The 26,458-nt window shown below is 39.2% G+C and overlaps 1 protein-coding gene across 1 annotated transcript; it reads right to left on the reverse strand.

Moving 5' to 3' along the window:
* LOC310716239 (somatostatin receptor 3) lies at positions 1–26,458 on the reverse strand. The gene is made up of 2 exons (XM_083523246.1): positions 26,130–26,458; positions 1–2,758 (listed from the first exon to the last, which is right to left on the reverse strand). The coding sequence occupies exon 2, from the start codon at positions 2,735–2,737 to the stop codon at positions 1,250–1,252; it is 1,488 nt and encodes a 495-aa protein (XP_083379372.1). The 5' UTR covers positions 2,738–2,758; positions 26,130–26,458; the 3' UTR covers positions 1–1,249.

Genomic DNA, 26,458 nt, shown 5'->3' on the forward strand with positions numbered 1-26,458 from the left:
TTTTGCTTATATTCGTTTTTTATTACTAATCTCAAAGTATTCGGACAGTCGATGCTGGTTGCGAAAATTTATTTCGAAACATCATGAAAAAAAAATAAAAACGCCACACAGACAAGCACAACATAGAAAAACAATAGAGCAGAGCAGCATTGTGTCTGGGGCACAGCTTGCAATCGCTTCCTCTAAACTCATTACAAATCAGTGCTTCATTTACTCACCAGCATCAGTTTGTAAAACAAACCGACCAACAAACAAAACAAGATCGTTTCAATGTTGGGATATGAACAAATAACATCTATAACATTCATTACAGTATGCCTGTACACAATAATATAACAATATTCTCAAATACAGCACAGTAATACGAGTGACACACGTAAAGCCCATCCTTCATTTCAAGTCTCTTTGAATGACAATAGCGTATGAAGGATATATACAACAGATATATTATAAAGGCAGGTTTTTGTTACAAAAATTGCAACATAGAGTGCAAAAAAAGTTTTTTTTTTTTTTTTTTTTTTTTTTTTTTTACCTTAGCCTGTTTGCATAAGTGTACACACCCCTAAAACAAACACTGTTTTGTACAAATTCTTAAGTTCTGACATGATTTTTTTCATTTTTTTCCCCTATGACATCGCAAAATCCTGCCTGGGGTGTGTAGACTTTTTTTATGTCCATTGTAAAATTCTCATCTCTTTACGCTGCTTAAAGGGTAAGAGAGCCAGATGTATAAGCATATACAGTATATACAAGGGGCGTTTGAGTCATACTGGGACTTTGGTGTTTATTACATAAAAGAACAAATTTCAAGGAGTGGATTTATTTTTTGACATACTCCCAACATACTGCTACATTTATACACTTATCCCAGGGTTTAGCTAATTCCTGGAAAGAGTTGGCATAGAAAGATTTATCAGTATATGAAGGAAGCCATTCAAATGTCTTACGGCTGAGAGTTTCATCACCGTACTGTGCTTCAAGTCTTCTGGATTGATTTTTTTTTTCTTCTTCTTTTCTTTCTTTCTTTCTTTCTTTCTTTCTTTCTTTCTTTCTTTCTTTCTTTCTTTCTTTCTTTCTTTCTTTCTTTCTTTCTTTCTTTCTTTTTTACTTTCTTGAGATGATTAAAGACATACGACACTGCTGATAATGAAATCTAAAACCCCACATTTTGGCATCATTTATCCTTTTCAATTCTGCTGGATATTAAAACGCTTTTGTTTTTATATCCACAGTTTTTATTTGCGCAGTTTTACAAATAACTGATTTCCAGAACAGTCTCTGCTGATTCCTCTGCCACTGGTTTGATGCTTCTTCTCTGAGCGCCGGTGAAACTAACATGTTCAATGGTTGGACTAATATAGTCCCCATTTTTGCCAGTTTTGTTTCCATTGCTTGTACCTTCTTCCTTGTATTCAAGCATGGTCCTAGTGCCCTCTTTGTGCCTATTCCTGCAGCCATTGTTTACAGACCTGCAGATTTCTGTCATCTTGGTGGCATTTTCTATGTAACCCATTTCGACGTCCTGAACATCCTCCTCTTCTTCCTCACTGTTTTGCTGGATTTGATTGCAGGATTCTTTCAGGCAGTCTGTCAGCTCGAGGTCTTTTTTCAATTCCTCCAGGGGTAAAGTGTGGTTACCGACAGTACCCTGTTGTAGATCTTGGTTTTCAACTCGCCTGGTCGAGCGGCACAAAGCTTTCCGGAAGCCTCTCTTGAAGTTGTCAGAGAGGAATCCGTACAGAATGGGGTTGGCACAGCTGTTGGCATAGGAAAGGACCACCACGAAATAATACAGGCCACGGAACTCTCCTGGAAGCAGCACGAGCAAGTTGACAATGTTTAATATGTAGAACGGGAGCCAACAGAAGACGAACACAGCTACCACAATTACCACCATCCGCGTGATCTTCCGCTCTGATTTACGCCGCCGAATGGAGGTGGCTCGGACCCTGCGTCCGGAGCTGCGGACCTTGATGACAATTAGCAGGTAGCACATGCAGATGACTAGCAGAGGACCAAAGAATCCGACAGTTGCTGTGTACACAATAAATGCAGCTTTCCAGACTTCTGCAGGTTCGGGCCATACTATGCTACAGTTCCCATCATCCTGTAACACGTCAGCGTAAACCACAACCGGAAGGACAATTACAAAGGAAACGGCCCATACTGTAGCATTGACTGCTTTGGCCACTTGAGGTTGCCGCCACCTGGAAGACCGGAGAGGATGCACCACTGCCAAGTAGCGGTCGATACTCATTACGGTCAGGCAGAAGATGCTGGTAAACTGGTTGATGGCATCCACGGTCATAACCAGACGGCACATCAGTGACCCAAATGGCCACGACAGAAGGGCATTCTGGACAGCCAGAAAGGGAAGGCCAAGCATGAAAAGCTCGTCAGCTATAGCAAGGTTCAGGATGTAGATATTTGTGACAGACTGGGTCTGAGAGTAGCGCAAGACAATGTGAATGACCAGGGTGTTTCCTCCTAAACCAACCACGCAGACTATTATATAGATGAGAGGAATGAGGATTCCAGCAACACTTGGCATGAAACCTGTGTTGTAGATCTCCGTCCAGTTCTGCAGAGACCCATTAAGGAGGAAGGTATCATTCAGTGGAGGGGACACTGTAAAGCCCAAATTGCTTGATAGAATGGAGTTGTTGCCCAATGGTTTTATGAGTCCTGGAACCAGGATCCGATCTGGAGTCTCCATCTTACCAGTAAACCGAAGCATGTCAGAAACTCTGCATGTTACCTGTAAATATATATAAAAAAAACATTGTTTTGTAACGCCTTGCATTATCAGTATAAATATCATTGCTCATTTACTTTAACAGTGAGCAGAGCTGCAAAACAGTAGGAGAATCATGACTTGGGAAATGTTTTGTGACCGACTTCTAGTCGGTGCACAAACTGTGTACTTAAACCATGTCCTTTCATTACCGCGACAAGCACAAAGCATGTATAGGCCGCGGCAAATGGCAGCAAATCATGCCTGCGAATATTACAAAGAGCTTGGCCCCTGACAGTGCAGGAAATGAGTGAGAAGGATAAATAATGGTGTGTGATGAGCCTCGACAGCAGCATTCATGTTGTTACCTACCTCTTATGACGCTAGCACCCACGCTTTGCATCTTTTCCCCCGCCATCATGCTAACACTGGCTAATTGGCTTTTAATTAGAGAAACATAGAGGAAGAGGCTGACAGGGCCACTGCATGACATAATGCACAGGCAGCTCTATTAGCAGCAGGGAAGAAAAACATGCACATATAGACCTGATTGTATGGAAACTGACAGCAAGCTATGTGTAGAATGGGTCTATTATAGGAAGCTGATGACTGGGATATCCAGAAAGAAATTCTGTCAATTATTTCGCAGATATCTCAATCCTTCTGTGCGATGTATACATTCGCATTGACAGTCATTGTTTTTTTTAGTTAGTAAAGTCAGGTACTGATGTAGGTGAGGGTGAGGAGGCCTGGGGTGGAGTCAGTCAGTCATCCCAAAGGTATTTTAATAGGGTTGTGGTCAGAGCTTTATAGCAGGAGATCCTTTCACTCCAACTAATATAAACCATATCTACATAGAGCTAACTTTTTGTACAGAGGCATGTCTTGCTGGAACACTTTTAGTTCGTTTAGAGGAAATTTCTGCATCCAACATCAAATAAATTTGTGTGCCTCCAACTTTGAAGTAACAGTTTGAGAAAGAACTACATATAGCTGGAAGAGTCAGGTATCCCAATATTTGTATCCGTATAGCAAAATCTTATCTATTTATTGTTACATTTAATAACTGGCTTGACCAGGTTTTGATTTCCAGTTCCTCTCAATCACAGGAATTGGAATAACAGCTACAGATATAATGAAATATTCTTCCCACACGAAGCACTGGCTAGTTTTTTGTGCATCCTGCCATTTCATGCCGACGTGGCCTCTGAGACTCAGTGAAATGCAAATGAAGCAGGTTAACAATGTGATCATTTTTCCCCACGGCAGAAAAACTCGGCTGCCAGGTGAGCTTTCAGACTCGGAAAGCAATATAGCTGAGAAAGCTGTTACAATAAAACGCTGTCAAAAGTGGGACTGAATGTGAAAGAAAGGCCGTCGTGCTCAGGGTGGGGGGTATGAAGTTGTTGCTGTTTCTTGTTCGAACTCTTTGACTCGATTATGTGGCTTGATAAGAAACAAAAGAGTAAAAGACACAAACAGCTGATGTGAATATATGAAGAGGTGATGAAAAAACGGATTTGAAACCAGGATGACTGCACAAAATGCACCCCCCACACACACACACACACACACACACACACACACACACATATGGTCTTACTATAATTGTAACTATTTTCTAATGCTATAATTTTTTTTAATAGAGATATTTGCCATCAATGAACAATTTGATTTATAGACAATTTCCTGGTTCCCACAAGGTCGAAAATCCCAATATTTCCCCCAAATTGAAACCATGTCCACATACAAACACTTTATTGTCTTGTTTGAAAGTCAACCAGACTCAATTATAACAATATATATTTTTAATCTGGGCATTTGGTGTTGCAAAATATAGCAAACAAAACACACACATTTCACACATTATTACTGTGTCAACCTTCCAATCACAATATCATAAATACTGCTCTTTGAATTGATTATGGGGACCAGCTAGTTGTCCAAATAAACTCAAATATAGCACAATTGTCTCCACCAATATATATAAACATATCCACAGACAAACACATTATAAAAAGGGAACTGGTACTTTAATGTGTTGGATTTTAGATTGGAAAGATTGTATGTTTGAATTCCACCAAATTGTCCCTGCTGGGCCCCTGAGTGAGGCCCTTAACTCTCAAATACTCAGTTGTATAAAATCTTGGGGTAGTTGTAAGTTGCCCAGGATAAGGGTGTCTTTTAAATGGCATAAATGTAAAATGAATCTATTTACTTGCTGAAAAGCCGATTACAAAAGTCCAATTTTGAACAGTTACAATTTTTTTTAATCTTGACATCTGGTTTTTCAAAAGAGAGCAAAACAAAATATTCACCCAACAACCACACACACACACACACACACACACACACACACACACACACACACACACACACACACACACACACACACACACACACACACACACACTATGATTGGAGTAGGTTGCGATGCAGCTCTCAGACTCTTCTCTTTCTCTTCACAGCTCTCCTCTTCACCCTGCATAATATGACTTAATGGTCTCATGTATGTAGCTTTTATTTCCAATTCCAAAAAAAAACCCCAAACAAAAAACCAACGGCACTTGAAGCAAACGACCGAAGGCACTACGGCAAGAAATTTCAAATGGAACCTGTTCCTCCTCTTGGAGCCTGCAATGTTTCTGTATTGCACTTGAATTTAATTGGACAGTTTTATTGGATCTTTGAGAGGGATCACATTTTATTCATGCACAGAGCTTTTTCAGGACTCAAAGAATAGTTTGGGTTCTCGAACGCACCACAGGCTGCGGTTCCTTCCACAGCTGGAAGAAATGAAACGAATAAATAAATAAAATAAATAAATACATTCTGCTCAAATAATAGTGTGCAAAGCTGGCAGAGGCACAGCCTGAAAAAAGGTCACAGCTGTAATCAAAGCAGTGAATAAAAAGCTCTGAATGCTTATGTAAATTGGATGTTTCAATTTTTCACCCTATCGTTATAAGGATTGGAGTGGTTCAAATTCATATAATCAAATGGAAGTAAAAAAGAAAAAAAAAATCCAAATGAAAATGACATAGTTCTAGTTACACCAGATAAACACATTATATAAAGAAAAGTACTGGGACACCTGATTTTTTCAGCCGTATGTGATTTTTTTTCCCACAAAATGTTACTCCAAATTTGAGGACCTTGGATCAGAAGTTCTTAGGTTCAAATTCCAGCACCACAAAACACCACACCTGGGTCCAGGAGCAAGGCCCTTGACCCTCAACTGCCCAGTTGTATGTCTGTCTGGATAAGGGTGTCTACCAAATGCTATAAATGTAAATGTATATCTCTTTATACAACTGAGCAGTTAAGGTTTATGGACCTTACTCAGGGGCCCAGCAGCTTCCTCTGTTGGAACACCAAATTTTTGGTGGTTTATCCCAAAACTGCTACCACAAACTTCGATTCACACAATTGTATAAAATGTCTTTGGATGTAGTAGAATAACATTTTTCCTTCACTTATACTAGGAGATCCAAACCTGTTCTAGCATGACAGGAAGATCTTGAGTGACCTGTTATAAAGCTCTGACCTCAACCCTATTGAACACCTCTGGGATGAATTGGAATTCTGACTGCAAAGATGTCTTTTTTTTACTGAGTAGGTGATCTAGACGATGTCTTACAGCACATAGTAAGGACAGCTGAGAGGATCATAGGGGCCCCCCCATCCAGGACAGCTTTGAAAAACACTGTATATGCAGATCCTTTGCCATTGTGAAGGATCCCTCTCACCCCAGACACAGTCTGTTAAAGCTCCCTCTATCAGGCAGGAAGTTTAGAAGCAGCAGGACTCGCACTACAAAGTTCTGCAACAGCTTCTTCCTCCAAGCTTTCAGAGCCCTGAACACCCTGGTGCCACCCCTGACCTTGTTCCCACTCCCTTAACTGTGCACATTGGACACTGTAGCACATCTGCACACTCAAGGACTTGGTTACTGTAGACAATCCGTTTATTCTGTTAAAATATTCACACTGGACATTGCACACAGTTACATCTACCTCATATTTATTGTGTTTACTCTTTATTTATGTCTAATGTTTACTCTTGCTGTTCAGAGTCTATTCACCTTGGTAACAATTTCATTCTTTTATATACTGTGTATGTGGAAGAAAACAATAAAGCTTGAGTTGAGTTGAGTTGAGTTGGGTTGGGTTGAGGTGAGTACAGAGTATCTGTATCGCCAAGTCACATTTAGACAGTCAAAGAACTCAACCCTAAGTGAAATCTAATTGAATTCTAACCCCTCTAAAGCCATATGACAGCCAAGGAGTCACTGCTCAGCCCACTGAAGATGATAGGGTCTTTGTCTTTGTTCTGAAAAATCAATCACTTGCCATTTGAGAGACTCAACTCTTCAGTGCTTTCAAACTGTGTTTATTTTCACATCGCTAGACAGAACAGAAAGAAAAGATCCACCGTCATTGATCCACAAGTACTCAAAAAAGCGAAAAAAAAAAAGAAAAAAAAAAAGAAAAAAATACACCATATGGACAAAAAGTTTGTGGACACCTATATGTAAGTTTTTAGCTTTCCATCCCACATTTAGTCCCCATTTGCTCTTATAATAACCTCCATTCTTTTGGGAAGCTGTTCCACTGGATTTTGGAGTGTTCTAGTGGAGATTTGTGTTCATATTGCAACAAAGGTGCTAGTTAAGTCAGGTACTGATGTGGGGTGAGAAGGTTAGTTTTGAAGTCAGCCCTCACATTCATCTCAAAATTTTAACACGGTTGCTAACGCTTCATCCATTTTGACATTCTGTACAATTGTGCGCCTCTACATTTGTGATAACATTTGGAAGAAAGAACCACATATGGCTGGAAAAGTACATTTACCAAACACAGTGACTTACAATAACCTTATTTACACAACTAAGATGTTGAGGGCTAAGGGCCTTGCTCAAGGGCCGAGCAACACTTCATCCTTTATATAACTGTTCAAACCCTGACTACCCGGTAATGGAAGTACAGATCAGGCCCCGAAACATTCACAGTTTGGCGATTCATCACAGTTTGATGTTTTTATTCCATACTAAGGGGACGGCAAAATGACTAATCCTGGCACATAGCTTTAGATATGTTCTATTTATTCTGTATTAAGGGCAGAGAAAAAAAAGGTGTAAAAACCAGGCAGTAAAAGCACACATGACTTTTATAAAACAAATGTTTTCATTTTTTCATTCGGAAAAAAAAGTTAATGTGCTTTACACTGTTATGAGATTTGCATTGTTACATTAAATTTTTAGTTTTTTTTTAAGTTACATAATCGTCACAGGAGAGCTACAAATGTTTACAAGAGATACATGAACATAGAACATGCTCATGGAGTTTGTTTCTGAAGAAACATAGGCCAATCTAGAACTCTTTCATCACAGATTAGCATTTTCCCCATAGAATCTGACACAGAGAACACCATATCGTGCTATCGGTTATCAAATCCAGCTAAGATTATAATTAAAATCCTCTCATACAATGTGACAACTTGTTGCGATCCGCTCTAATCGCAGTCTAAATCCAACTTAAATCTGACAAGCGAAGGAATTAAACCGAGTCTTTTCCTCCACTCTGACAATCACTTCCTAAGCTTTCTTCGTTTCTCATTTTCCTCTTCTCCACTTCTCTTTGCTTTCACATTGAACCTTTTTAGTCTATTAGCATCCCTGGTGTCTTCTCAGTACTCTACTTGATGTATCCTTGACTCTTGTGTCATGCGTCCTTCAGAATCTAATCGATGTGTGCCATTATCAAGGCCATATCGAATGCTTCGGAAGTGGTTAGGACTTGAGGAACAGAGACTGAGCTTCCTCAGGTGCTTCCAGCATCAGCTATAATGATATTAAGTGTCAGAAAATATGCCTCTCAAAAATATTTTTTTAAATTTGTTATTAATTTAACACATCGATTGTAAAAAACGCACTTTATTACGCACTTTATTAAAACCTCAAAAATCTCCTCTATTTTTCCTCTATTTTAAAGGAATTCTGTAAATTCCATTTTGATTATAATAACATTTTTCTTTTTTTCTGCACAACCCTAATTCCAAAAAAAGTTAGGACAATGATTTGCTAATCTTATAAATTTATATCTAATCTATTTACAATAAAATAATAAAACATCCAATGTAAAAACTAAGAACATAAAACATTTTAAGGAAAAAATTTCATTTTGAATTTGATGGCTGCAACAGGTCTCAGGGCCAAGTTTACTACTGTGCAGCATCACGTCTTCTGTTCGTATAGATCTGGGAACTGAGGAGACCAGTTGCTAAAGTTTTGGGAGAGGAATGTCGTCCCAAATGTGTTTGATGCAGGATTTTAGCTGCTCAACAGTTCTGGGTGTTCTTTGTTGTATTTTTCATTTCATGATGTGTTAATTGTTTTCAAATAGGCCTAGACTGCAGGCAGGCCAGTTCAACACCTGAAACCTCCTACTACGAAGTCATTCTATAGTAATAGATGCAGTATACAGTTAGCATTGTCTTGCAATGTCACAACGAGACAGAAAACCCAAACAACCCAAATGCTTAAAGGTTTTAAAAATATTCAAAATATATATTATCATTACAGTTTGAATGGAAATCGACTATGTCTGGCAGACATATCATCAGGGATGAGTGCTCATCAGCTGAAACTAAACTGAACTGCTGGTCATCATAGGCGATACGGGTCAGGATCTTATGATATCTTCACACAACTCTCTGATCTTCCCTTCAGCCACTGTTTGCAACCTTGTGGAAACCATGGACAACTTGTCTTTTTCCTCACATGTTGCACTTTCTTGTCGGTTTCTTCTCTACAGTATCAGAATGATTCAACCATTTTTATCCAGATGGGCTGCTTGTTCAATCTCAAAACTGTGTGTCATTTCAAAACTGGATTACTGCAACTCTTTGCTGGAAGGTCGACCTCTAAACACAATTCATCCACTGCAAATGATAAGAAAAGCAGCTGCATGACTTGTGTTTAACCTGCCTACGTTCTCCCACACCACCACACTTCTGCACGTCCTCCACTGGCTTACAATATCTGCACGCATCAGATTTAAAACACTGATGCTTGCCTATAAAGCCAAAAATGGACCAGCACCCTTTGATCTCAAAGCTCTCTCAGCTCCCTCAGATCTTCTAGCACTGCTCGACTGGTCCCACCATCTCTCAGGGTAAGAGGTAGGTATACACCAAGACTCTTTTCTGTTCTGGCACTGAGGTGGTGGCATGAACTTCCCCAAGATGTCTTCAAATGAATGCCCCTGTTCACAAAACATACACCAAAACATGATATAATAACATTACGACTGGTGATTTGAATAACACTGATTATCTCTTCATTATGGCACCTGCTAGTGGGTGGGATATATTAAGCAGCAAGTGAACATTTTGTCCTCAAAGTTGATAAGTTAGATGCAGAAAAATTAGGCATGCGTAAGGATTTAAATGAGTTTGGCGAGGGCCAAATTGTTCCGGGTCTACAGTGGTCAGTATCTAGCAAAAGTGGTGCAAGGAAGGAACAGTTGTGAAGTGGCGACAAAGTCATGGGTGGCCGAGGCTCATTGATGTATGTTGGGGGGGCGAAGGCTGGCCTGTGTGGTCCGACCGACAAGCTTCTGTAGCTTAAATCCCTGAAGAAGTTAATGCTGTTAATGCTCGACAGGTCAGGACTGTTTTGGCAGGAAAAGGCTAATAACACAGTATTAGGCGGGTGGTCAGAATGTCATGTCTGATCAGTGTTGTCTAAGCTAGCATGATAGAAATTGAATTTAGAATGAAAAGTTCTGTAATATAGGTTTTTGCATACACTATCTATAATTGTTAGTTTTTTCATATTATGGGATCATGTAAGAAAAAATAGCATTGTCAAACCATATATTTTGGCTTCTTTTGTACAGACACTATATTATGCCCCATGACATCTGATACAGCCCTGCAGCTACAGCTGAAATTCTCATTAACTTCTGTCACTCCTTTCGTTTAAATATCTGCTTCAGTTCACATAAACGTCACTGTCATTAGTGGGGCCGATGACCCACACAGCCTCTGCTTCTGTTGCTGAGAGTTATTTGTACCCATGATTCACCTTGTGCACACAATAATGTTCCCTACTGTCCTGATTGTAAGCTATTGTAGTCCCCTAACCTAGTTCTGTGCTCATGTAAAAACTCCTGTTTACATTATGTTAAGAGCAAACTAACAATTTGGCATTCCCGCAAAAATTGTCCTGTTTTTTTCCTTTTCTCCGTGTTTACTCTTTCCTTATTCCCTCGCCATTTTTGAGTCAGCCTTGCTCATTAGCTAGCTAGATTTTACCCCAGATTTCTCCACAGTCGCTTCGTGGCAATGTCTGATCTGCTATTGACTCTGCTATGGAATCATTCCGAATAATGAGAACCTGCACCACTGACTGCCTCGGCTTCATTACAGCAGCAGGGATGACCAGTGAGAACGAGTCAAATTACTTTTTGCTCAGGTTGATGAATGCCAGGGACTTCCTTTGAAACGAATAATAAGTAGTAAGTAATAATAGTATTGAATGCTATTCATATATTGTGTTTTGTGTATCTGTCCCAGACTGTCTTGTGTTGTCTGTCTGCACTGTTTTTTGTCTGCACTCGGTTGCACACGATGCGCTTTATGCAGTGAGATCCTTGCTCTGTGTTCTGTTATGTAGCTTTATGTTGTGTGTTGTAGCTCTATGTTGTTTAATGTAGCACCAGAGTTCAGGAGGAACGCTGTCTCATTTCACTGTGTACTGTGTCAGCTATATATGGTAGAAATGACAATAAAAGCTTTGGGAAAGCAGTGACGGGCCAAGCATTTGGTACCTAGGCCTTCAGTGGGGACTTATCCGACTTAATCCATCTCTTAATACCATCACTATCACATTGCAATTATAGAAACCATCAATACTATACGAAAATGCAATATAACAACGAGTGGCATTAGAGAGAGAGCGCCATTTCACATATGGAGGGTAAATACTATTTTACTAAAGCAAGCTCCAGACATCTACACCACAACCGCAACTGTGCCACCTACATCATCTGGAGCAGTTCAGAATCTATATTTGTCTAATAACATGACAAAACATTACAAATTAAAAAAATGCAACCTACTTACCAGAGATGCAGACTCATAATTTGCAACACTCCTCATGAAGTGGCAAACAAACCTAAAATGTCTGAGACCAAATCAATTTATCTTCCTCTGTCAGCCATTGTGGGCATAAAAAAGTCTAACTCAGATGTATTAATGTGTGCAGACTGCTATAGACGTGTTTTGCCAGTCGAACTTGGCTGTAACAGTTTCCCTCTGACCAACCAATCAGAGGACGGAAAAATGTTGACGCTATTCTGGGCCAGCTGGCCCTGTGAGGCGAATTTGAAATATGATTGGTTAAAGACACAGACCCATTGCTAATATAGTCTAAGGTACAACAGCCAGCACTACTAATTGTAAAGCGCTGGGCAGATTAGATTGACATGGCAGCACCTAGAGGCTGATATCTGACAAAAAAAATCTAACATCCACATACACGTACTGGAAGCAGCCTAGAGAAACGCTACGAAATTAAGAGAATAAACTGTTGGGAATAAATTAATACAATTTCATAGAACAAATATTAGAATTTAGGTTTCAAATATAGGTCAGTGCTTCTAAAATATATAAATATATATGCACACATATACACACAAGAAGAGCACCTAACAATGGCAACTAATAAAATGAGAAAATGGAGATAGCATCATTTGGTTTTTATTATTAATCTATTGCTTAGAATCCATCAGCAGGCTTTTGATAGATTTTAGTATCTAGAATCTCACAACGAATATCTGACTCTGACAGTTGTGGACAGCTGAGCGTAAAATTGGAATGTGCTTTTATAACATAGTCTGGGAAAGGGTGTTTTTTAAATAACGTAAATATTTGTATACCTGAGATACAGGTCTAATCTCCTGCAGACACAAAGAGGAAGTACATAGACTTGCCTTTTGTTCCTGTTTCCTTTTGGTCTTTTCAGGCCTTTCGCCTGGGACTGGCATGTCACCATGGCGATGAAGGGTTTGGAGAAGGTGACACCTCTCTTTCAGTCCTAAACTGCTAGGGGGTGTATGTATGTGCTTGGGGATTGATTGGTGAGAGTGGAGCTTAAATGGTGTTTTAATGACTGTGATGAATATGGTACATGTTGGACACACACACAAAGCATTTACACCTAAACCTTCTTTAATTTTTTCACATTTTTAATGCAATTTATATACGAAAAATCCAATAATTTTGAAATGTCTGAAAAACATCAGGATGCTTTGCAAAATGGATAAACATTCTGTTGCTGTCCAACACCTAAATCAATTATGGTGCTTTCAGAAGTCAGATCGTCCACCAGTGTGCACCATCATGGTCACATGAGCTTGGAAAATGGTGCTAGAGAATTAAAAACATATTGCACATAATATAATACTGCACATGCTATAATACTGTGCATGGTATTGTATTATATTATAACCACACACTAGACTTAATAATATCCTACGGAGCAGACGTCACTGATATAGATATTTTACCCCAGAGTGATGACATCACAGACCATTATCTCCTACTGTACACACTACCGGTAGAGCAGATTAACCGTGTTTCACCACGGTATCAACTTGGTAGGACTATTATTCCAACCACTAAGGACAGATTCATAAATAACCTGCCTGATTTATCTCAGTTTCACATTAAACCCATAACTGCTGATCATCTTGATGAGATGGCGAACAACATAGACCTTATCCTCACTAGCACTTTAGACACTGTTGCCCCCATCCGGTTAAAAAAGGTTCGAGAACAAGCACCTGCACCTTGGTATAATAGTCATACGCATGCCCTAAAGAGAACAACACGTAATCTGGAGAGAAAATGGAGGAAAACTAAATTGGAGGTATTTAGAATTGCGTATAAAGACAGTATGCTTAGCTACAGACAGGCGCTAAAAGCTGCTAGAGCTAAACACCTGAGCAAACTCATAGAAAATAACAAAAACAATCCCAGGTTCCTTTTTAGTACAGTCGCTAAATTAACAACAAATCAGGGATCTGAAAAATGTGTTCGATCACAGTTTAGTAGTGAAGACTTTATGAATTTCTTCACTGAAAAAATAGATAACATTAGAAAAACAATTGTGGCAGTTCAACCTCTGACAGCATCTCCCGACACAATCGTACTTACAACCCCACAACTACACTGTTTTACATGTATAGGACAGGAAGAGCTGTATGATGCTATTATGAAAGCTAAATCAACAACATGTCAGTTAGATCCAATTCCCACTAAACTACTGAAGGAAGTGTTATATACAGCTGGTGAGCCTCTTCTCAATATTATTAACTCCTCACTATCGTTAGGTCATGTCCCTAAATCCCTCAAGTTAGCAGTTATTAAGCCCCTCATTAAAAAACCTAATCTGGATCCAAACACGCTATCGAATTACAGACCAATTTCAAATCTCCCATTTATGTCTAAGATTTTAGAAAAGATTGTCGCTGCCCAGTTATGTAACCACTTGCAGGAGAACAATATCTTTGAAGAGTTTCAGTCAGGTTTTAGGCCCCATCATAGCACAGAAACTGCTTTAGTTAAAATCACTAATGACCTGTTTTTAGCTTCAGACCAAGGCTACATCTCCCTATTAGTTTTACTAGATCTTAGTGCTGCGTTCGACACTATAGATCATGATCTTCTCCTCGATCGCTTACAGAATTACATCGGTATTCAGGGACAGGCATTAAGCTGGTTTAAATCCTACCTGTCCAATCGTTACCATTTCGTAGATTTAAATGGAGAGCTATCCAGGATAATGCTAGTAAATTATGGCGTGCCACAAGGGTCAGTTCTAGGACCCCTGCTTTTTACAATATACATGCTTCCATTAGGAAATATTATTAGAAGGCATGGAATTAGCTTCCATTGCTATGCTGATGATACCCAGCTATATATTTCATCCAAACCAGGCGATACAGCTCAATTAGCTCGCATAACTGAGTGTGTTGAAGAAATAAGAGATTGGATGACCCATAACTTTCTGCTATTAAATTCTGATAAAACTGAGATTTTGCTCATCGGCCCAAAAAATAGTACACAGAAGCTCCAGCATCTCAGCCTGCATTTAGACGGTTGTTCTGTAACTACTAGTTCAACGGTAAAAGACCTGGGAGTTATTTTAGACAGCAACTTATCTTTTAAAAATCACATCAATCAAGTTACAAAAACAGCCTTCTTTCACCTTAGAAATATTTCTAAGCTAAGAAATATGTTATCTATATCTGATGCAGAGAAGCTCGTCCATGCGTTTATGACCTCTAGAATAGACTACTGTAATGCATTACTAGGTGGATGTCCTGCGTCATTAATAAACAAGCTTCAGTTAGTTCAGAATGCCGCAGCAAGAGTTCTTACTAGGTCAAGAAAATACGATCATATAACCCCAATCTTATCGTCCCTACATTGGCTTCCTATTAAGTTTCGAATAGACTACAAACTACTGCTACTCACTTATAAAGCACTAAATGGTTTGGCTCCCATGTATCTATCCAGTCTTTTAACACGCTACAATCCGTCACGCTCCCTGAGATCTCAAAACTCTGGGCTTCTAGTAGTTCCTAGAATAGCAAAGTCCACTAAAGGCGGTAGAGCATTTTCACATTTAGCTCCTAAACTCTGGAATAGTCTTCCTGACAGTGTTCGGGGTTCAGATACACTCTCCCAGTTTAAGTGTAGATTAAAAACATATCTTTTTAGCAAAGCCTACACATAACACACATCACACACATCACATCACAAACTTGTGCTCCAGAATATATGATTACATGCACATTATCAACTTGTGCTGTTAATATCATGAACAGCAGCTACGCTAATTCCTCTCCACTGCTTCTCTTTCTCTCCCCATCCCGAGGCATCCTGAGGTTTGGCCAGCTCCAGTCACGTCCCACCTCATGAAGATTATGGACCTATGGATGATCATGGAGAAGTAGATGCCGAGTGTTTAAAGGCCCTGGCATGGAGAAGCTGATGCTGGATCTATGATGATCACAAATTGTTCTGTATTGTTGAAAGATTTATGACCAAACTCTTGATGTCACCTATATGAGGATGGGTTCCCCTTTGAGTCTGGTTCCTCTCAAGGTTTCTTCCTCATATCATCTAAGGGAGTTTTTCCTTGCCACTGTCGCCACGGCTTGCTCATCAGGGACAAACGCACACCATTCACCTTCACTGTTGTTTTCTGTAAAGCTGCTTTGAGACAATGTCTGTTGTGAAAAGCGCTATACAAATAAACTTGACTTGACTTGACTATTAACATACATTGTTATTATTGTGAGATTTTGCATATAATAGCACAGTGGTACTGTTAGTGTTCATTGTGCAGATCTGCTCCCTACTAAAAGGGGAGGAGTTATAGTGTTTGTTGGTCACTGGTAGGAAAGATCTCCTGTGGCTCACTGTGGTTGTCTTTGGTGGTCTCCGTCTACGGCTGAATGTGCTCATAAGTCATATATGTAATCCAACTTTTTTTTTCCCAGTTATCGATTTTCCACAGGATATTCCAGAGTTTATAATAACCAAACCCTGGCAGCTGTGTTGTAAGGATTTTGTCAAATGTTTACAGTAAAACTTTGAGACCTAATAAGACTATTTGTTTCATATGCCTTCTAAAGGCAAAGTAATTTGCCGTTTTTACTGCAATGGGGTGTAATACTTATGCAGTCACAGCAGGTGCACAAGTGGGGTGAAACACAATAACAATACCTGTACCTGTATAATGTTCCAACATTGTTGAACTATTATCAGATATTATCCTGAAATGTACTTGACCTTACCACAACCATACCACAACTTGAGAATGTCTATATTGACTTGGTCTTGTCTTAGACTTCTTGCTATTGTAACTTGTCTGGAAATGGCTTCAACCAAGACTTTGGATACCTCAATCTAATCCAATCTAATAGTCTTACATTTGCATTTACTGCATTTCACAGATATCCAGTGCGATTTACTATTATTTCATGTATACAAATAAACAGGTGAGGGTTATGCTCAGGTTCACAAGGTTTAACCAAGAATATTGTGATATTTATTGTGTATTATTTAGAGCATGTTGGCAGGCACCTTTATCTAGACTTAATTAAAGTATCTTAGTTATACAGCTGAACAATTTAGGGCTCAGGGGCCCACCAGTGGCATCTTGGTGGTGTTGTTTATTTAAACCATTCGATCAGTAGTCCAACATCTTCTCCACTGATCTACCACTTCTGCACTTCCCTACCAGTCTTTAAATAGATTCACAACAAAGGGATAGAAAATAAAGTAAAAATTAGACTAGATTATAAATAGATTAGATAGAGGTGAATCACACAATGAAGAACTCAATCAAGAATAATTTTTCATTGTGTATGTCTACATAGCTTGTGTGTGTCCACTCATAGTATTGTACTTGAAATTCTGTACCTTCAACCTGACCAGGCAGTTACCCGGATGATTGAACACAATAAATGATCCCTTGTTGCTCACATCTGGTACACAATAGTATATATAACTTACACACACACACACACACACAGTATAAGAAAACCTACCAAGGACATAAGCTCTAATTGTGTTGCTTTAATCGGTGTCACTTTGTCACGTATTTACGATGAATTGAAATCTATGATATCTACTTTAGCTTCATCGCTCGTTTCCAATCTAGCAGACTTTCCTCTACAGCACAGCACCAGCATATAAAACAGTTTGCCAAAGTTGTACAGCCATTTAAAACCCCTGATAGAGATAAATGCTCTCTGTGATTGCGTGGTTCACCTCCGAGCTCTTTGGTGCCTGTTGTGGAGCTCCACTCCACTAATCATGCCCAACTACAAATCCTGCCCTGCAATCCTCATCTGCAAAAAGGTGCTCCTCGGGGCTCGGGTGTTCCTATAAAGCCAAACCAATGGATATTCTCTCTTAGGGAAATAAAAGGGCACAGCAGATAGTACATTTTGTCTCATTTAATGTGAAATTATCTCTTAAGAGGTCGGCATAATGTTAATGGACAGCAAGTAAATGGCTGAAGTGCTGTTCCGATTGTAATGGGGGCGACCTGCCTAATGCAGATGATTAGCACGAAAGAACACACTGAGTGTCATCAACCAGTTTGCCCCTGAGGGCCTTAGCAAGGTTTGAGGAGTTCAGTGCAGCTGGAGTTCGGGTTCGAGCCTCAGCTGCGGTTCTGGTGATCTGATTAGTAGCGTTCTCCATAGACGTAAAAAAAAAAAAAAAGGCTAAATGCAATGAGTGTAAGTGCTTTTGAGAGACAAGAAAACTCTTATAGTGAAATGAAGAGAAACCTAGAGGCTGCTTGGTGGGAATGTAGGAGATTGTAATTCCTCACTATTGCAGCTGGACTGAAGTTTCTCTATTCTGTGACTGAGGAATGTGTGAACTTTGCTCTTGGAGTGTGTTCACACTTAGCTTGTCTTGTGATATTTTGGGGAAAATCTGGTTTTATTCAGTCAGTTTGCTTCCACATCTCTTAGAGATATCTTTTTTCAGCTTTATTCATATGCTAAGAATATGATAAGTAAATAACATTTGATTTGATTAGATTTTTAAAAAAAGGTAATCATATGCAGGTTTTAATAAAAAAAAATGTCATGTTTTGCAAAATCCCTAGATTTGATAAAGTACTGTAGTCTAAAGCAAGTCTGTCCACACTGTGAACATGTACATGTAGCATAAAGCTCATTGACAGACATTTTCAATGAAAGTGTTAGCATGTGTATGTGAGCTATTTACTGTGTTCCCCATCAAGTTTTTTTTAGGTTTAATTTCAAAATAGAGGCTGAACTCAGCCAACTTAAAAGCACACAGATTCTTTAAGCAAAAACTAAACTAACACATGGCTCCAATTTCATTCATTCGAAAGAGCTAGCTTAATATCCAGTAGCCATGTTATGCTAAACTAAACATAAACTGAAACGATGACTTGCTAACCCAAGGTGTGTTCAGTTTAGTTTAGTGTAATGGGGCTACTGGATACTAAATCACACAAAAAAGTTCACAATGCACAAATTATAGTCTTACGAGTAACGCTCTGGATACGCAACATTTATGTCTAATGGCTAACTGAGCTAACTAGAGACCTACCATATATGATACATTATATGGACAAACATTTGTGGACACCTGAACCAAAAATGTTTTGAACATCCCGGTCCACATTTAGTCCCAGTTTGCTCATATAATAAACTTCACTCTTTTGAGAAGATGTTAAAATTTTGGAACGTGCTTGTGGATATTTGCGCTCATTCACCTATGGTCAGGTGTCCACAAACTTTTGTCCATATAGTGTTTATTGCAGTCTATTAACATAATTAGTACAAGTGAACAAAATGTGTCTCAAGAAATAAAAGAGCCTTCATTTATATTCAGGAAAGTACTGTATTCTTTACATAAATTTATACATATGAAAAAGAAAAAAAAAGCATCCAGATAAAAAAACAAAGCCAAATGCCTAGTGGAATCAGGAACGGAAGTATACGTCACGTCTTATTACTGCCAGGCTACAGGACCATTAGCCAGCATCAGCTTCACAGAGATTATTTAATAGAATCTCTGCATGTGCCTTTTAGAAGATAGCTTGTAGCGTTCAGGCTCAAACTGCATGCTGAAACCAATGATATTTCAGTAACGCTGAGCTGCTGATAACAAAGGACAAATAAAGAAATTTACAAAAAAACCTTAGAAGTGGCACTTTGCTGTGGCTTTTTGACTTTAATGTAGTTTAAAAAAATATATTTTTTATCACCAAGCGACATTTTAAGAGGGAAACTAATATTGGATTTTTGTTTGCAAAAAGAAAATGTTGCAGCATAAAAAATAGTCTGAAGCTAAATAAATAGATAAATAAATAAAAGTGAAAAAATAAATAGGAATGTACCAGAAATGCATGAATGCTTCATTTTATTATAATTTTTTTACAATACACAACATCCTATAATTCCTGAATTCTTTTTTTGTCCATGTATTTGTCAGGGATCCACCAGCCACACCTTCCCCAGAACCACCTATCGCTCCTAGCAGTTCTCCATCGTACTAACTACCCACACCTGACACTCATCAAATCATCTCCTATTTAAGGCCGGCGCGTCCATGGTATCTCCGTCCGTTCTACAGCTTAGACTGGAGCGCATTATTGGACTACGTTTCGCTACGGACTTTCAATACCACTGTGGATTGTGTATTCTAGAGACTTTACCTTTCTAAAGGAATTACCTGGTTTCACTGGAACATTAGTGTACTTTGTTATTTTTGCTGTTTTTTCCCTTTCCTGCCTTTATTTTTCATCAAACCTTTGTTCTGCCGAACTTAGGTTTCCGGCGCGTTCTTCCGGCCTAACAGTATTGCAGAACGTTTTTCCAACATTTCAAATTTTGCATTTTATTTATTCATTTAATGTTCTGAAGTGTTTGCCGAGCAAATTAGTTCTTTCGTCTTAATAATTGATTTTTTTTTTTTAAACTTTCAAAAATTCCTGATTTTGTGGAATCGTGATTCTTTGTTTAAACTGTAAGAGTTCCATTGACACTGGAGACTCCTTCCAAAAATGTGAAATAAACATCTACTTACAGAAATCTTCATATCAACACGGTTTTGCTTATTTTTTGTTCTAATGTGTTCTTGTGGCTTGACAGCCGTATAAATTCCTGTGTATGTCTATTCTATAGAACCATCAAATCCATTGAAAACTAATTTAAATCAAGTATTCAAGTTGTTATTCGTTTTGAACCCCGCGGCCTAAACAATGACGGCTGCTTATTCATGAATTTTTCCTGGGTTTTTCCCGGTTTCACAAACTTCAAGGCAAAAAACTGAACCCCATTAAACATTAGACCAATGACATTTGAAACGAAAAAACGCACCTCACCTGTGTTCTGAGCTGCACGGCTTCGGGAGAAAAGTTTTTTTTAAACGCACGACAATGCCAAAAGATAAACTCCCCAGAGAAATAGTTGTGAAAGGAAGGAGGAAGACAGTGAACAATGACTTTCTTGGTCGGCTACTGTTTAGATACAAGTTGTTGTAGCGTGTTGAGTCTGGGTGAAGGGAGAGCTCACTAACTCCAGTTGCAACAGAAATCATATAAGCACAGACAGGTTTCCAAAACTTGTGCTTTTAAATTTTTCTTGGCAACAGCGTTACGGGTTAGTCAAAGAAACTTAGAAATCAGCATCAGAAAATAATAAGGACATAATCCTCAGTCTTACACACACGCAGTAATACCGGAAAAAATGCAGTGGCAGGCTGTTCCCAAAATACCTATATATCCCAAAAAAACATATTTCACCCGTTAAGCCGTGTAACAGACACTGTCTTTTGTTAAAGCCTGTGTAAAGTTCATTAGTTTCAGTGTAGACTTATTTATGTTCAAAATAAAAATATTTGTAAAATTTTGTGGGTGCGGCTTATATATGGGTGCGCTTTATAGTCCGGAAATTACGGTATATATTTTTTTTTGCCAGTTCGGAGTGTAATTTATGGAGGTTTGTGCTCATTTCCAAATCACCCCAGGAGGCCTGGGGTGCAGTCAGCATTCCGAATCATAACAATTAGTGTTTAGTCGGGTTGAGGTCAAATATCTATAGCAGGAGATCTTTCGCTCCAAACCATGTAAAACATGTTTTTGGAGCTGGCTTTGTGCACAGGGGCATGGTCATGCTGGAACAGGTTATATATAAATCGAAATAATCTGGTAATATGGTCAATTTCTGGTTTCTGTTGTATTCAAGAAATCCCAAATGTGATGTGCAACATGTGATCATTAACGTGTTCTGTGTCATATGGGAGTTCTGTTCGAGAAGCCTGACGCTTCCCTGAGTCACAATAATGTCAAAATAATCAGCTGCTAAATGTCTCAAGGATGAATATTTTATTAATCACCCGCACACATGCCGACTGACTTCGCCCGTGGCTCTGTGTGATGCTGACACAAACTCGGACCAGCAGCCAAGCTAAATTCCCCTAACCAGCCTAAACAGACGTCGAAAGACGTATCTTTCTGCACCATTAGTGGTCCTCAGAATCTTGTTTTGATCCTCTAGGCTTTGAAAGATTGAGCAAAAAGAAAACCGTGCAAGAAATTCTCTAATAGTGCTGCGACAACCAGTTTCTGAAAGGTGCCGGAAGCTGTTGGCTTCTGTCACTCAAGCATAATTGCTTAACGTGTAGCATGTGTGTATGTACTGTAGAGTGTGTAGAGTGTGTGTATGTAGGTGGGTGTGGAAGCAGCATGAGTCTTGGAGGATAGGATGCATTGTGTCATGTTCGGGCTCTACTCCAGCCTCATGTCACACAACACTGTGCACTGTGCCAGTATGATGAATAGAGCCTCAGTGCCCACACTGTTTAGTGTCTGTGTGTGATGTTAAGTTTTCTACTAGTAATGAACCCCACGGAAAAAATAACGAAAACATCGATCGAGGTCTGAAACCCCTAAGCGTTTTTGAGAGTAAATTGCTGTAGCTGTAGCATAGCTGTTTCAAAACAAATCTCAATGCAGGGCTGTCATTCACTAATGGTGCTGTAAAGAAATAAGGAGGAAAAAAAATCAATTTGACACGCTTTTACTTTTTTCCTAAATGTAGGCAATTATACAAGACGCTTTTGGCATCTGATATATACTTGTACAAGGTGCTAGACATATGAGGTAAAAGTGTGGGATTTTTTTTTTCTTGTTTTACAAATAAAAATCTAAACATATATTATTAGTAAGTCATTATAGTTGCATGTGTTAGGGGCGATGAAGTGAAGGTGAGAACAGGTGGGATTTTGTATGTCAATTTACTATATACTGTCCAGGCATAACTTTATGACCATCTGCCTAATATTGTGATGGTCCCCCTTTTGCTGCGAAAACAGTCCCAACCCACCAAGCATTAACTTTTTTAGCAATTTCAGTTACAGTAGCACGTCTGTTGGATCGGACCACACGGGCCAGCCTTCGCTTTCCATGCACATCAATGAGCCTTGGCCCATGACCCAGTCGCTGGTTCACCACTGTTCCTTTCTTGGACCTCTTTTGATAGATACTGACCACAAAAGCTGAGATTTTTGAGATGCTCTACCCCAGTCATCTAGCCATCACAATTTGGCCCTTGTCAAACTCGCCCAAATCTTTATGCTTCTATCACATCAACTTGAGGACAAAATATTCGCTTGCTACCTAATATATACCACGGACTAACAGGTGCCATGATGAAGAGATAATCAGTGTTATTCACTTTAAGGGACAATACTATAGAAATTAAAATTGGATATATTTTAGAGTAATCAAAGTGCAGCTTTTACAGCAGTACAGATTTACTGTCCTTTAAAAATAACTCAACATACAGCCATTATTATCCAAATAACTGCCAGCAAAAGTAAGTACACCCTAAACGGTGTCCAAAGTGTCAATATTTTGTGTGAGCACCATTGTTATCCAGCACTGCCTTAATCCTACTGGGCATGGAATTCACCAGAGCTGCACAGGTTGTGGATGAGATCCTCTTTCACTGGTCCATAATGACATCACGGAGCTGCTGAATGTTATACACATTGAGCTACACATTCCCTTCATATACTATTACAAACCATTATCTTTCATCCACTACAAATAGTTTTCATTATGCACTGTATGTGAGTAGATCTTTAAATCAAATTTATAAACTCACTGGAGTCTGGAGGCCTAATTGGTGTCCAGTAGATCTGATCTACAAGTTGCCAAAGTTATTCTATTGGTCCTCAATGATATCCAGTAGACATAAGCAATAGAAGGCAACAAAATACCAGTAGAAAACCCCAAGCTTACATTACTACAGTTTCCATTCAAACCAATACAATTTCCATCATCACCATTAAAACCATTGCAAATTCAAAGAGAGTTTTAATTGTTCAATTTCAGCAGGTTGTAAAGGTTCCCCTTCTCATTGCTTACGTGCAGCCAGTGCCAGCTGGATATATTAGACTTGGCACAAATGCCAGTACAAATGCCGATTTTCATTTCGGTAATAGAGTTATAGGGTTCTGTAATATGATGTTTGCACAGTCCCTGAGTCCCCATAAGGATTAAACTCTTCAATCTTTCTTGGTCAGCCAAATACCCAGATAAAAACTCCAGCTTAGACCAACAACCCATAAGCTGCCAAAACACAACGATTTCTTTTCCAAGTTGTTAAATGCTGTGTTTCTAAATTATTCCCATGAATACCATGATTTTTGGTCAGTCAAAAGTTTTCTATGGGTTTTTAATTGTGACCACTGGACACAACATGCCACCAAAAAACACTCACAGTGTTACACCATTAGAGTTTTCTGTACAATTCCCAGGTGGATGCAATTTATTGGACTGAGCAGTTGATGGGTAAGGGCATTGGCTCAGAAACCCAGCAGTGACAGTTTGCCAGTGATGGGATTCGAAAACAAATCCATTTAATTTGAAGTCTAACATCTCAACTAACCTTAATGAGACCCATTCCAAATTCTATGAGTGGTTCTACTGTTGTTTTTTTTCTTAGCCAATAATCTTGGATCCCATACCTGCCACTTCTGGCTGTGAAAAACCGTGTGACACTGTGAGGTGATAATGACACTAGGGCTAACAGCGGCAGCAAGTCTTCACTGTTTTTATAAACCAAATTGCACCAGTGAAGCCAGATGAGCAACTCAAACCAACAGTGACATGCTGACTGGATGAAAATTTGGAGGCTCAGCTCTGGGCTCTGACTCAGGCTAAGTGGAAAACTTGGCTTTCTGGAAAGCAGCAATAGCATTCCAAGTGCTCATTAGCTAAAATAAACACTCAGGATTCGAAGTCAGAAAGGAAAATGCACACAGAGAGATGGAGACAAAAAGCCATTTAAGAAGATTTCTGGCTGGGTGGGATAAAGTCGTTCATTTCTCTTTTTCTTCCTTTCGCTTTCTTTCTTCCTTTCTCTGTCTGCCGTTCGCTCAATCCGTCATTCTCTCATCTATTGAAAGGGGTCCAATTGGCGGCTGGAGAGATAGTGTTTAGTGAAGAGACGCTAATTGCACCAACAGGGGGAGGAGAGGACATCAGTCATCGAGGCTTTTTTTCCCTCCGCTCATCATTGCTCAAAGTGAAATGCAGTAGTTTGAACATCTGGGGGCTCGAATATGAATTAATGGTCATTCGACAAAAAGAAAAAGATAGGGATGATGGTGGAGGGCTGAGTGTTTGGATTTATAGCCGAGGAATATGAGCAATTAGTTAATTAATTTAAAAATGACCAGGTTTTAGAACATCGGCGAGATGCTCATGAACCACAAGATCATCAGTGTGTTGGGGCAAACGATTCTTTAGCGCCATGCCACGATGGTTGTGTCTTTCTGTCATCCTGCTGGGAAAAACAATCTGCTTAATAGACTGATGGTATACAGTATGAAAAAGATATAATTTATTTATTTTTTTTTGATTTGGAAAGAAAAAAAACAGGCCATTTTTAGATTAACAGACAGATGCATAGACAGATGGGGAATACAGATGGAGTCCTGTAGGAGGTAAAGGAAAAGCCACAGACTGAAGAAATGACGGCGGTTCACATCAGCCTCTCATATCACTGTTATTGGCTTTTTTGTTTTGTTTGTTTGTTGGATTTTTTTCTTCAGTCAGATGTGCAGGATCAGCTGTATGTTAAAGCTCTTCATCATACCGTACGTCAGATGTGGCATGCAAAGACGATCGATTCGTTTTGTAACTCCAAGCTTTTTTTCTAGTGCCTCCGTTGATCCTTGTCACATGAAATTACGGCCAGGAGATCTAAACATAAGCCTATATTCCTATTAAATTCTTATACACAAGCTTGTTCCACTGACTTTGCAGGATATAAACCAGCAGATATTCAGAGCAGTTTAATTTTCTCAAACATTTTCTCAAACACTTCCTCGAACATTTTTACATTTATTTTTTTTCCACTCTATACCTTATTTCTGCTGATCCTATCGACTGAAAATAAAATAAATATAACAGACAAAAAACAAACTGCATGCTTTAAATATATAAATGATAGATTGTGAAACTTTATAAAAGTCAGCAACAATTTTCTTATTCTTTACACCTGTAAACCAGTAAACAAGCAGAGACCTGCAGCAAGCATTAATGCAAGATGACACACACACACACACACACACTCACACACACACACACACACACACACACACACACACACACACACACACACACACACAGATATAAATATATATATACTCAGAAAAAAACAAGAAAGCTTTGCTATAAGATGCTGCACATCTCCAAAATTTCTCCACACTCCAAGCTGAGTTCATTATCCAACAAAGACAAACTCACCAAATTAAACCTGTGGTGGTCCAAATCCCATGAGCCAGTGTAGGTTAAGAGGATGCTGGTCTTGAGGATGATGAAGAGCCGTGCCTTCGGTAGCGGCACGCACGGAGCAAAGAGTCTTACACAGGACTGTGCTGAACTGCATCCCGTATCCAGGTAACCGAACGCTCTTGTGTGTGTGTGTGTGTGTGTGTGTGTGTGTGTGTGTGTGTGTGTGTGTGTGTGTGTGTGTGTGTGTGTGAATGTGTGAGAGAGATAGAGAGGAATCGAAAGGGAGTGTGTGGGGGTGTGTGTGTGTGTGTGTGTGTGTGTGTGTGTGTGTGTGTGTGGGG

This window comes from Silurus aristotelis (genome assembly GCF_946808225.1).
Source record: "Silurus aristotelis genome assembly, chromosome: 2".
Taxonomy (NCBI): Eukaryota; Metazoa; Chordata; class Actinopteri; order Siluriformes; family Siluridae; genus Silurus; species Silurus aristotelis.

Bases quoted from the DNA above. Each gene is read 5' to 3' on its own strand.
- LOC310716239 (XM_083523246.1), bottom strand. From the start codon at position 2,737: ATGCTTCGGTTTACTGGTAAGATGGAGACTCCAGATCGGATCCTGGTT.